The sequence below is a fragment of the Cricetulus griseus genome, chromosome 7 (genome assembly GCF_003668045.3).
Source record: "Cricetulus griseus strain 17A/GY chromosome 7, alternate assembly CriGri-PICRH-1.0, whole genome shotgun sequence".
NCBI lineage: Eukaryota > Metazoa > Chordata > Mammalia > Rodentia > Cricetidae > Cricetulus > Cricetulus griseus.
This window is the reverse complement of record NC_048600.1, coordinates 123237981-123251149: the sequence shown is the minus strand read 5'-3', so window position 1 is coordinate 123251149 and position 13169 is coordinate 123237981. Positions and strand designations below refer to the sequence as shown.

General features: G+C 40.7%; 1 protein-coding gene across 1 annotated transcript in view; it reads right to left on the bottom strand.

The window, feature by feature from the left end:
• Positions 1-13169, bottom strand: part of LOC100771767 (dual specificity mitogen-activated protein kinase kinase 6) — a 68351-nt gene that overhangs the window by 29423 nt on the left and 25759 nt on the right. The window contains exons 4-6 of the mRNA XM_027425788.2: positions 10411-10477; positions 1251-1299; positions 654-767 (exon numbers count right to left, since the gene is read on the bottom strand). Coding sequence (XP_027281589.2) covers positions 654-767; positions 1251-1299; positions 10411-10477 — 230 coding nt within the window. The remainder of the gene's footprint in view (positions 1-653; positions 768-1250; positions 1300-10410; positions 10478-13169) is intronic.

The window sequence follows — 13169 nt, the reverse complement described above, 5'->3', positions numbered from 1 at the left end:
ACAACATTATATGTAATTAATGAGGCTTTTGTTTAGCATCTGATTTGATAAAAAACAACAACAATAGAATAACAATACTTCTAGATAATCAAGGAAATCTTAATTTGGGTTGGTATTAGATGAGGTTTTAATTAATTAATTACTTTAAGTGTAATTAGTTACATGGTCGTAGGAACTAGAAAGAGGGTTCAGTGGTTAAGAACATGTACTGTGCTTGTATAAGACCAAAGTTCAGGTCTCAAACCCAAATCAGGTAGCTAACAACTACCTATAATTCTACCTCTAAGGGGCATGACACCCTCGTCTAGCTTCCAAGGGCACCCACACCCATGTGTACAGACATAGACATAGACGTGCGCGTGCGCACACACACACACACACACACACACACACACACACACACACACACAAATTCTTTAAAAAATAAAAATGGGGGACAGGGAAGACTTAGCAAATAAATAGGAAGCAGATACGATACAGGCTAGCAGAGGACCTTCCTCAAAGTTCAAGGGAAATACTGATTCCTACAAAGAGTGCTTCTTTTTTATCCTATTGTGGGGCATTTTGCCTCTGTGAAAAGAGCCAGCTCACAGTTGAGATGGGCACGTGCATACACGGAAGACGCACACCATTTCCCGGAACTTCAACTCTACCTTCACCGCCATGATCTGCCCGCTGGGCACGTGCCGCATCTTCTCCACCACACCGTACGCACCTCGCCCCAGCTCCACTATGGGCTCCAGGTCATCCGCCTTCACCTCAAAGTTCTGCAAGGAGGAAAAGTAGTCACAAAAATGGAACGTGAAAACTCAGCAGGGCATGACTATGCTACCCTCTAAATGGTTTCTTTTGGTGTCCTTGGAATGAGAGTCGGACACAAGTCAAGGTGCCACTCAAAGCAAGGAACACCAGGAAGTGTTAAGGTCCCCTGGTAAAGACCTTGCTCATCCCCAGCATGAGACCCCACTCCACCCAATTCGCTTTCAAACTGTCGCTTTGAAGCTATCTATACTGCAGCTCCTTCGCAACGCACCTGTGTGGCTTTGATAAACACCCCCGCCCCAAGAGAGCCATCTATTCCCCTCAATTGCCTTCCACGGGGACCACAATCACTTGATTGCAATTCACAATTCAAAATAACAAAAGTCAGCTCCCTTGAAATTCCAAACCTCCTTCAGACCATCCCCTGACAGGCTGCCATATGGACAAAGAGGTCAAAGTGTCAATCACTACCACATGACTTTTCTCACCTGATTTCCAATAGAAATGCAAGCCTTGGAGTCTAGATCTCGAGGTGGCCTAAGAAAGATGAGGGACAAAAGAAGCAGCGTGAGATGGTTGGCCAACCATGTCTTCCCCAAACAGGGCAGCTGTTGGATTTGTTCTTGGGAAACTGTGACAAGTTCACCAGTCAAGCAAACAGAGGAACAAGGGACAGAGTGTGGGGCCTGAAATAAAATGCATTTGGGTTTTCCTCACATCATCTCTTTGAGTATCTACTTCTTCTTTAACGTGGGGATATTAATACATACACTCAGTGGTGTTAACTGAGATACTCCAGGTAAAATCCTACATTAACTATTCAATACATAAGAGCCAGGTGTATTGAATAGAGCAAAGCTTTTTTTTTTTTTTTTTTTTTTTTTTTTCCCCTGATTCTTTGAGACAGGGTTTCTCAGTAGCTATGGAGCCAGTCCTGGAACTCACTCTATAGACTAGGCTGGCCTTGAACTCAAAGAGCTCCACCTGCCTCTGTCTCCCGAGTGCTGGGATTCAAAGCATGCACCACCACTACCACCTGGTAGAGCAAAGCTTTTAAAATCATGGGTTGTGGCCCCATGTGCTGTGTAACTGTGGTGGTTATGGCAGTAGAAAAAGGTTTCTGAACACACAGCAACTGAAAGCTAATTCAGAATCAAACTCATAATGAAACTGAGATGTCTCTCATGGCACTCACCTGTGTTGCATGGGGTGGCTTCACCACAGCCTTGGTTCTAAGCACACAGCATGCACGCTTTGTATGGCACATATCACATACCATGAAACATAAGTAAACAGTGCCTGGGGTACCTTGGATCCAATTTGAGATTACTGCATATTTTTGTTGATGTGCTTTCACTAGACATACAACCCTTTCTGATTTTATAGAAGCATAATGGTTTCATGATGGGAAGCAAGGCTTCAATACTTTCCTGCTATTATTCCTTAGTGTTTAAGTATTCAAGTGGTGTGTATTGTATTAAAATGTTTAATTTTGAAAAATGCTGTTTGAGTTGCTGACTTGAGTTTCATAAAACAATTGTTAAATGTATTTTGACTTGGGATTAGGACAAAATTTCCAAAAAATTCTGAAATATCCCTAAATATAGTCCTGTTGTTTTTTAATACATGGTTCTATCAAGTGGTCTTTTCAGTATTGATTGTTTCAAGATAAAAATACCAACCAAATCTGAAAAACATTGAAGCCACTTTACATATTGTGGTAGCAGATATTCAGTCCTGATTAAATTGTTTATGCTAAAAAATACTCAAGCATAGGGGTGGAGAGATGGCCCAATCAGTGGTTAAGAGCACTGGCTGCTCTTCCAGAGGACCCGAGTTCAATTCCCAGCACCTACATGGCAGCTCACAGATGTCTGTAGCTCCAGGTCCAGCAGATCTGGCATCCTCACACAGACATTTTTGCAGGCAAAACATGAATGCACATAAAATAAAAAATAAATTTAAGAAAATACTCAAGCACTAACTGTCTCATTCATATACAATTTTGCTTTAATCATTTGAGAATGGCTAAATTCTACATATGCAAAGGAATTATCTTAAAATGAAGTTATTCATTATTTATTACCAGTAGATGTCTGATATGTATTCCTCTTAAATACCTATATTCCTGAGTTTATATTTAAAAATTTGTTGAACAAAAATGGTTCATGAGTGGAAAAAAAGCTTAAGAAGCTTTGATACAGACAATAATGCTACAGTGGTAGTCATTAAACCCTTTCAATCTAGAGTGCCAAAATATTCAATTACTTTTACTATCTGTCTCTATAATTTTTTTAAAGTGGAATATGGTCCTGTTAACTCAGAAAATTCATAGAACACAAGAACTCCGAAGATCATAAAGAGCTCAGGTCCCCTGACTCCCATCTCAGCATACTTTTGGTTCTACCATGCCAAGTCTGGTGACATTTCTTCTGTACATAGGGAACATTCTATTCTGGGATTGTCTCAGGACCCAGAGATTTGTTGACTTTGTGTTTCCATAGTCTCCTCCTGGGCACTAATTTTTATTTTCTGTGCTCTGGGATGGTAGGAACCAGCTGAAGTGAAAAGTGTTTGGCTTTTGCCATGTGACTAACCAGTAACTGAGAAAGGCACTTTCTTGAAATAAATGCACCCAGAGTTAAGAGATGCTGAGACACATGTGGTTAACATGATCAAACAAACAGAACAAAGAGATGAAGACAGGGAACACTGGTACTACCCTTGCAAAGAACAAACAGCCTAGCAACTCAAGTCTCCTTGGATGCACATTCACACCAGAACTGCCTGCAGAGCAAATGAAGAGAAATAAAGGGAAAGGGGGAAGAAGAGAAGATGAAAGGAAGGAGAGATAAGAATCTGTTGCTACCCTGGTTAGATTTAACTGTCAACTTGACAAGCCTGCCTTCATCTGGGAGAAAAGCCTAAGGAATTGCTTAGATTAGATTAGCCTGTCAACGTGTCTGTGGGGAATTGTCTTGACTATTAGTGATACAGGAGGGCCCAATCCACCTTGGGTAGTGCCATTCCTAGACAGGAGAAACTGGGTTATATAACAAAACTAGCTAAGAATGAGTCTATGGCTGAGCCAGAGAGCAGTGTTCCTCTATGATTTCTGTTTCCAAGTTCCTGGTTCACTTCCTGCCCTGACTTTCTTCAGTTATGGACCATGACCTGGAAGTGTAAGCCAAATCAATCCTTTCCTCCCCAAAGTTGCTTTGATCAGAGTATTTTATCACAGAGGAATAGAAAGGAAATTAGAACACTTGCTGGAGGCTCATTTTCCCCAGCCCTTCTGTGTTATGCTTTTATCCCGTCTGCTGAAACTAAATACACATATAAAATAATGAAGACGAAGTAAGAAATCAAACACAGATATGAATGTCAATCTAAGACTTTCATGGCAAGCCTCTCCTTACTTCATATATCATTTCATTTTGGCAGAACATTGGAAGCTTTTCTAGGCTAACTTTAAATATGAGACTGGGAGGAAGAGTGAGAACAAATCTAAAGTATAGTGTGTGTGTGTGTGTGTGTGTGTGTGTGTGTGTGTGTGGTGTGTAAGTGTGTGTGTATGTGTGTATGGTGTGTGTGTGAGTGTGTATATGGGTGTATATGTGTGTGGTGTGTGTGTGGTGTGTGTGTGTGTATGTGTGTGTGTTGTGTGTGTGTGTGTGTGTGAGTGTGTGTGAGTGTGTGTATGTGTGTGTGTATACTATTTCTGATCAGGCAATTTTTCTTCAGAGAAGCCTTCCAGAAGAATCAAGTTTCTAAAAACTAATTTCTCATTTTTTAAGATTTATTGTATGTTTTTTAATTATGTGTATGTATGTGTATCTGTGTGTGGGTATGTACACATGATTGTAGGTGCCTGTGGAAATAGAAAAAGGTGTCAAATACTGTAGAAATGAAATTACAGGTGGTTGTGAGCCACCTAGCATGTGTAATAGGAACTGAATCAGGTCCTCTGCAAGAGAAGCAACCATTCATGAGTTCTGGATCATCTCTTTAGCCCCTGATTTCTCATTGTTAAAACAGTCAAAGCTGGTCTTTCTTTAGTTGTTGCAATTTGTTTGCACTAATTGTAATAGCCCTTTAAAAGGAGAACAAATGTAACTTAAAATGCATGACTAATAATAAAATCTTTTGCAACTATTTAACACCCTTCCCTGGTAAAGCTACCGAGGGAAAAAAAAATGATTATTTGTGGTTCCCTCCATTTGCTTGCCAACCAGTGAGGTCATTAAATAGGACCTCTTCCAGATCTAATACCTTCTGTTCTAAACCATGGCTGGGCAAACTGCAGCCTATGATCCAGCTATGGAAGACTTTCTGAAGTTTAATAATTCTACAATATTTTACAAAAATAGCCAACAAAGGGCACACAACTGATGCCATCATGGCCTACTGAAGCCCCAAATATTTACTCTCCAATGTTCCCAAATGTTTGCTGTCCCTGCCTCTACGCTCTGGTCACATTTAATCTCAAGCTAATAGGACATGGTTCCATTTTCCAAATAAGAAAAATGAAAGGGCTGGAGAGATGGCTCAGAGGTTAAGAGCACTGGCTGTTCTACCAGAGGTCCCGAGTTCAATTCCCAGCAACCACATGGTGGCTCACAACCATCTGTAATGAGATCTGGTGCCCTCTTCAGGCCTACAGACAGAACACTGTATACATAATAAATAAATAAATCTTTAAAAAAAGAAAAGTGAAAACCAGATGTTTTCTGGTTTTTATGAAGATACATACTTGTCAACTACAGTGAGTCTAAAACTCATGTCACCTGATCCTCAACTTTGACCTGAGAAGGAAGAGAAGGAAGTAGTAAAGAAAATGGATAAAGTGCTTTACCCATGCTGCGACTGCCATGCAAATAAGACTGAATCAAGGAACGGGTTCCCGATACTCAGGCCTCTAATGAAAATGACTAATCCACCCAAGCCTCGGGCCTCTGGGTTCATCAAGTCTGCCAAAAGCATCAAAGAATAGGGCCAAGGCCGACAGCTCGGCTGGATTAGCTGACTCTGTGCTCCTTCTGTTCAGGGTTGGACATCTAAGTTTGCCTGAGGGGGTGAGACTGACTCCACAGGAGGCTAAAACCGTGGGTGGATATTCTTGTCAACTATTCAATATTTATTCCTCTGGGGAAAGAACCTAATGTAGTACAGAATCCTTTCCCTGGAAGACCAAAGGTATTTCAAAGGTCACCTAAGACTGGTATTTCACATAAATACTAGTGATGGCCTAGTTTGATAATTATTTATTTATCTACACCTCTATGCAAGGAACCAGCTCACTGGTTGTTATTACTTGTTTATTTTATTAAACACGAACCTATTGTGCAAGTAATTGGCTCACTGGTTACTATTAGACATATTGTTCATTTGTGTTATTAAACACCCACCTGCTATGTAAGGGGTCAGCTCATTGATTACTACTACATGTATTATTTGTTCATCTTAGTAAGCACCCACCTGGGTCACAAACATTACCAGATCATTTATGTAAAACAGCTTCTTTAACTTTTATGACACTCATAGTTGCTATATGTTCACTTCAGTGGGAATAACTGACATCAAAAGCCATGAAATGACTTAAGATTATTCAATAAGAAAATTACATTGGAACCTAGAGCTATACCACAATGACTTCTCACTAGAGAGGTCAAGGATCCTAGTTTACTAACCAAGAGCTGTTTGGTCTGATCTTACATACAGCTAAGATAGCTGAGCCTCCAATATCCCTAGGTTTATATGCCAGCTTGTATGCTGAAAAGCTGCACTATAAAACCAAACATCTTGAAGCTACTTTTTACGGGACAACTATTATAACAAAACAGAGGTTGAGCTATAGATGAGGATAACTAATTTTAATACTGATCACATCATTTACTCCTAATCTCTTGAAGAAGAAACTAAAGCTTGGTGCAACTAGGAATCCTTTCTAAACTATGGTATTCAACTGGAGAATATATTTGGAGTCCAAATATAAACTTAGCCATGAAACCATGCTGAAGGACTTTGCACACAACACCTAACCCTTGAATAGTTAGTTCTACTGTTTCACTTCTCAGGAAAACAAGAACTCCCCACCAGACATACGAACTGTCTTGTCAAGGTTAAAGGAACTGATAATTATTAATATAGAGTTGATTTTGAGAGGGGACAGCTCAGAAACCTGCAGCAAAGACAGCCGGGCAGGCATGAGTGAATCAAGAATGAGTACATTATGAAGCCACACAAGCTGACATAAGGGATGACACCCGGTCCCAGGCTCGCTGCTCTACTACCGCACAGCAGAAAGGAAGAGAGATGTCCAATGAATATCAAAAGAGTGCCTAGAAAACCACAAAAAGCAGAAGCTCTTTCTTTAGAGGTAAATTTGAGCCCCAGTGTTCATAAGACTCCATGGTCAAAGATGCTAAAGTCAATCAAAACGATGCTCCTGAGTTTACACAGTGAAACAAAACCACACAGTAAAAGAATGCTCTACTCCAAGAAGCAACAGCCTGGAAACTTCTATCCTTGCTTGGGTTCTAGCCCATTTATTTACACCAAGGAATGCTTTCAAAATTCATGAAGTACAAAAATTGGTAAATATTAGGAAAAGGGTAAATAATAATTTTAAAGGGAAGGATTTTAAGGCATCTTAGTGGTTGACATAAGATAAGAATATATCTTTTTTTTATAGTTGGGGATCTAAACTCAAGCCTCACATGCTAGGTAAGTGCCTTAACACTGAATTACATACTCAACTCAATAGAAGAATACAGGTTTAGGAGCTGGCCATCGTGGTGCACACCATTACTCAGAGCACTACAGGGGTAGAGGCAGTGGTCTCTCCATAAATTCAAAGCCAACAGGGTCTACGTAGCAAGTTCCAGGCCAGCCAGGATTGCAAGACCCTATGTCAAAACAAAGCAAACAAGCAAAGAAAAAACAAAAAACAAAAAAACAAAGACTATAGCTTCAGAAAAATGTATAAAGGATAGAAAACAACAAAATAGAGAACAACAACAACAAAAAGGCAATAAAACAAGTATTGTTAAAGAAACCAATAAAATTGCTGGGCCTAGTGGTACATGCCTTTAATCCCAGCACACAGAAGGCAGATTAAGAAATAAAAGTAGCTGGGCAGTCGAGGTGCACACCTTTAATCCCAGGATTTGGGAGGCAGATCTCTGTGAGTTCAAGAACAGTGTGATCTATAGAGTGAGCTCTAAGATAGTCAGGACTGTTACACAAAGAAACCCTGTCTCATAAAACCAAAAAAGAAAAAAAGATGAAGGGATGGAGAAAGGGAGGAAGGAAGGAAGGAAGGAAGGAAAGATGGAAAGAAGGAAGGAAGGAAAACCTAAATACCTAGAGAAATGTATTACATGCGTGCACTAGCAGCCCCAGTGTAAAAGAGGTATCTATTCTCCATCAGTTGTCTTCCAAGTTAAACTCAATTCTTAATAAAACATCAGCAAGTATCTTTGCAGACAAGAACAGGTTTATTCTAAAATTAACAAGAAAATAGATAGGCTCTTTCAAGGGCCAATATAACTTTGGAATAATGCACATACATGTATAAAAGCCTAAAAAATAATAAAATTAATTTTCAAAAAGAACAAAGTAGGAGAAGCCACATTCATTCCCCCTGTTAGCAATCAAGATAGTGCAAGCCTGGAGTAAGAGCAGACCCATAAATCACTAGGACAGAATAGGAAATCCAGAAATGGCTCAAAGTGAATCTGCCCAACTAGTACTTAACAAAGGAAAAAGATAATTCAACAGGGGAGAGACAGTTTACAGAAAATTGAATTACAGCTGGAAATGTGTCAACAAAAACCCTCAGTGCATCACATATTGTACAAAAACTTAACTCCAAATGTATCTTGGGCTTCAATATAAAGCTAAAATCTCTACACAAGAACACTGAAAATCTTCAAGACCTAAGGGAAAAAGAGTTCTTAAACCTGGTACCAGAAGCATAATCTGTGAGAAGAATAACTAATAGTACTCCATCAAAACCAAATTTTTCTGCCCTGTAAAAAGTCCAAATGAAAGAAAGAATGAAAAAGACAAATTACACATTAGAAGAAGTGTTTTCATATGAGTTAACTCGGCAACTTCTTGGCTCCTACAATACATAAAGAACTCAAAAGCCAATCATGGCGCAAAAAGGGACAGTTCAGTGGAGAAAGGTCTTTGCTGCCAAAGCTGGGAGCCTGAGTTCAATATCTGTGACTCACATAGTGTAAAGAGAGAATTGACTCCCTCTGACCTCCACAGGTAGGTACACACACACACACACACACACACACACACACACACACACACACGAGGGGGGGAAAGAGAGAGAGTGAGAGAGAGAGAGCTGTATGGCTAGTGAGATCAAATAAGTTTCATGGTCCACTCCAGTATAGACTTCTTGATTATGCAAATGCTCCACAGTTGTGTAAGTTGTTAAATGAAGGTGCATAGACTGGGGAGAAGGCACATTAGACTTTTCTGCACATTTCTTTGCAACCCCCTATGACTATAATTATTTCAAAGTGTCTCCCATACAGTCCTGTACAGAATAGCATGAGGAGACTCCATATTTGACTGTAAGCTCTCTAAAACCCAGAGAGAAATTCTAAAAAACTGGCCACACATTTTTTACATTTACAGTTGGATAGAACCCCAGACTATACAGACAAAAAACCCTTTCCAACAAACCCAATATTTTTGTAGATAGGGGAAGATTTCCTCCTACAAATCTTCTTCATGAAAAGAATATTCCAACTCACTTCAGTCTCTCGGCTACCCTAGAAAGTCTCTTTCTGTTGCTTCATGGAATCCAGGGACCAGTGTCCTGGGCAATAAAATAGGTCCTTTTCAGGAACACATTCCAACACTAGGGGGTGCTCTTCCTGTCAGATGGGTCACAGTTAAGGTAAAACTCCCTTTACCAGGCGGCCTAGTGAACTGAAGCCATAAAGACAGAGCTTTCTTTGCTCTCTGCACTTTTCTCTGTCACTCTAGGGTCTCTCTTGTGGTTTCTTGTCCTGGACTCCCCACTTGTAGTAGGCAGCTGCACTGTTTCTTGGACCCCCAGCTAGATGAGAGACAGCCGGCCAACCTCACAGGCATACAAGAGGATTTGAGCTCACAAGCTTCAGCTAATACAGAAGCATTCCTTTAGCTTATCTTGCATTCTGATTTTTATAAAGACAGGATTAAGTGTCAAAATACAGGTGCTCCTCAAATACCGTCCTTCCATTTGGACTCACTTTTCAGAGTAATGCTCCCACACACATGTGGATTTATTTGTCTGTTCATTGACATCTGCTGGGAAAAGTTGAGACAGTCCACACCTGGGGAACTTGCTGGGTTTATATAGGATCTCAACCGCCATGTGGCATGTAGTTCTCACCCAGCCAGCAATTTGAGACACTGCCTTCAAAAAGCTACAGATCAATGGAGACTAACATTGATTGTTTCAGATCTCGGAAGGGTGAGCAAAACTACTTCCCTTTCAAATGGCTGTTCTTTCTAACAACCATGTGCAAAGTCAAGACTTTGTAAGATAGTCTAAAACTGCCCCCCTCCCCCACCGCCACTGCAAGCATGTAAAATACAAGTATTTGGAACAGAACCTTCATCTTGACAACTTACGTGGAACTGGTCTGAGGTTGTTCGAATGCTTCTTTTGGAATCTTAAGGCCCGGGTTTCGCTTCTTGCCTATGAGAAAGGACATAAGGGGGAAAAAAGTCAAAGTCTACTTAGTTTCAGAAGAGCAGGGGCAGAGACTACCAAGCAAAGGGAAAAGGTCACCACAGGAACCTTGTTCTCATCTCTCGCCTCAGAACACAACTTGCAAAGGAAGCAGCCAGTGAGTGACAGGGGACAGGTCATCTGACAGCTTCTCAAATGAAATGCAGGCTGAGACTGGAAATGGCATTGACATAGGCCCACAATGTGCGTACCAAGGTGGAAATGTTAATTCTTGCTGGGAGTGTGGTTCAGTGGTAAAGCACTTGCCTGTCTCGTGCAAGACCAGGGCTTCATCCACAGCATCCAATTAAAAATGCCAACTCTTTTGCTAAGAGGGCAGATCTTTCCTCCCCACTGAGACATTGCCACATTAACTTCTTTGGCTGTTCTTTTGTACAGTAATCATGATTGGTTATAGGTGGGGTATTTGGGTTGTTGCTTGCTTGTTTTTGTTTTAGCGGCAATCAAATGTAGTTACCCTGATCTCATTATCCTACAGTTTTCTAAAGTGAACAGTTGTCAGAACTGATGATGGAAATGTATGTAAAAACCAACTTCTTGGCTGTTCTGTCTTTCCTTGGCTACCCACAAGAGGCTGAAAAGCTAAAGAGAAAGCATCTGACCCATACCTGAAGCACACATTTATACGTTTACTCTGCTCTGACAAGGGTTAGGACAACAGGCAGGCTTGTGCCAGGTTATCCATTGCTTCTTTGGGGTCCAGGTGGGAGCATAGACTGCTGTCGCTCACCCCTGGTCTGACACTATAGGAGGCTTTGGCTCAAGCACTTTTGCTGATGAGTCAAAAGCGGAGAGACTGGGAAATGACAGCTTGGGAAGCAGATTAGACAATCAGTCTCCTTAAGGCCTTCGAGTTTCTCCCTGTGCATAGATCCCAGGTCTTTGCACTTGGAGGGAGAAGTCAAAGCCAAGCCAGACATGATGCCTATGGCCTCACTTCTTCCCTCATCTCTTCCTGTACTACAAATGGGCCCATCAGAGCTGATACAGCTCTGGATGTGATCCTAGTGGACCCTAAGGCACAACATAAGAAATCAAAGTACTGTGTGCATGAATATTCGCCTAGGGCTTAGTGATGCGTTCATTATCACAGAGTCAGCAGTTGCCTCATAAGCATCCGTGACACCTGATGTGGAGTTCTTCCCACTATTCTGTAAGACCAAAAGTACAGAAATGGCTGGGGAGCAGGATGGAAAAACATGGGGTTGTGAGTTTCAAATCATCAGGTTATTTCCCTTACAGAGGGACTTACAGACTGACTTTTTTCCAAAAGATTTTTTTTTTACATGTATGGGTGTTTTACCTGCATTATGTCTGTGTGTCACATGTATGCAGTGTATGAGAATAAAAGGTGTTGTATTTCCTGCAACTGGAGTTACAGCCACCTAGTGGAATTGTGAGCCACCTAGTGGGTACTAGGAATAGAACCTGGGTCCTCTACAAGAGCAGACAGTGCTCTTAACCCACAGAGCCATTTCCCCGCCCCCTAGACTGGCTTTTTAACTCTCAGTCTCCTCTGCTGTAAAATTCAGAAATAACATCAATATTCTCTTCTCTGAACCAAATGTAAGGATCAAACCAGATAAGGCATATGAAAAAAAATTGAGATATCCAAAGAACCTTTTCATTATGATCATATAGAGAAAATATCTATATGTCATTTCAAAAACTAGTAAGAAATAAAACTGGCTATGCAATCAGAACCCTAAGATCATGTATAATTGAGCTTTTTAAATCTATTTATAGAAACTCAATATCTAGATCAACTCAGCAAACAATAAGAAGATAATACTAGTCAATAATCAGCATAGAGGAAGCCTCTGGGGAATGTCTTTAATAAATAGCTTTCCAACTATCTCTTCATTTCTTCCTAGTGTTCTAGAAGAATCGGCGTACACCATTATTCCTCCCTTCTCCTGAATCTCAGGGCCACTTAGGCATGTATTATGAAGTTAAGCAGTCCAATGCAAAGTGGATTGACAATGTATAGGACTTTTCACTGTGCTGTTGGGTGCTGACTCTGACCAATAAATGGATGGTTTAACTCTAAGTAGTCTCCATGAATCTCAGCCACAGAGACAGGAGATGCCATTTGAAAGAGTCACTCCAGTGAGGAACAAGATGCTCCACTTCAAATCATGACAAATGGTTAGCAATACAAGCAAAGAGGGAACCAACAAAGCCCAACAAATAGTACCTTGGCGTTCTTTCAAATAAAACAAAAATGAAGTAAAATATATTTTGTCTGTGATGAGGACTCCCAAAGGTCATTCAAACAAACCTTAGGTAGAAGTTAGTGTTCCTCACTTCTAACTTGGTTTCTATATGACAGGTGTAAAGAGAGATCACTATTTTTAGAGGAAAATCTCCATGTAAAAAGCTTGATACATCAGGAGCAATTCTTAGCAGCAACTAGTTATGACACCACAACATGATAAATTATCAAAACATCTATCCAAAGACAGTGAAGCAAGGGATAAAGGAAGAGAAAGGGTAGAAAGAGACTTCTGGGAACAAAATGAATGGGATAAATGACCAAGACAATACTACAGCCCTTGCTTGGCTCTCTCTCACTTCCCATCTACACCCAGTCACCCCACATCCCATCACTCTACCCCAGAATTGGTGGCCTCTGGCT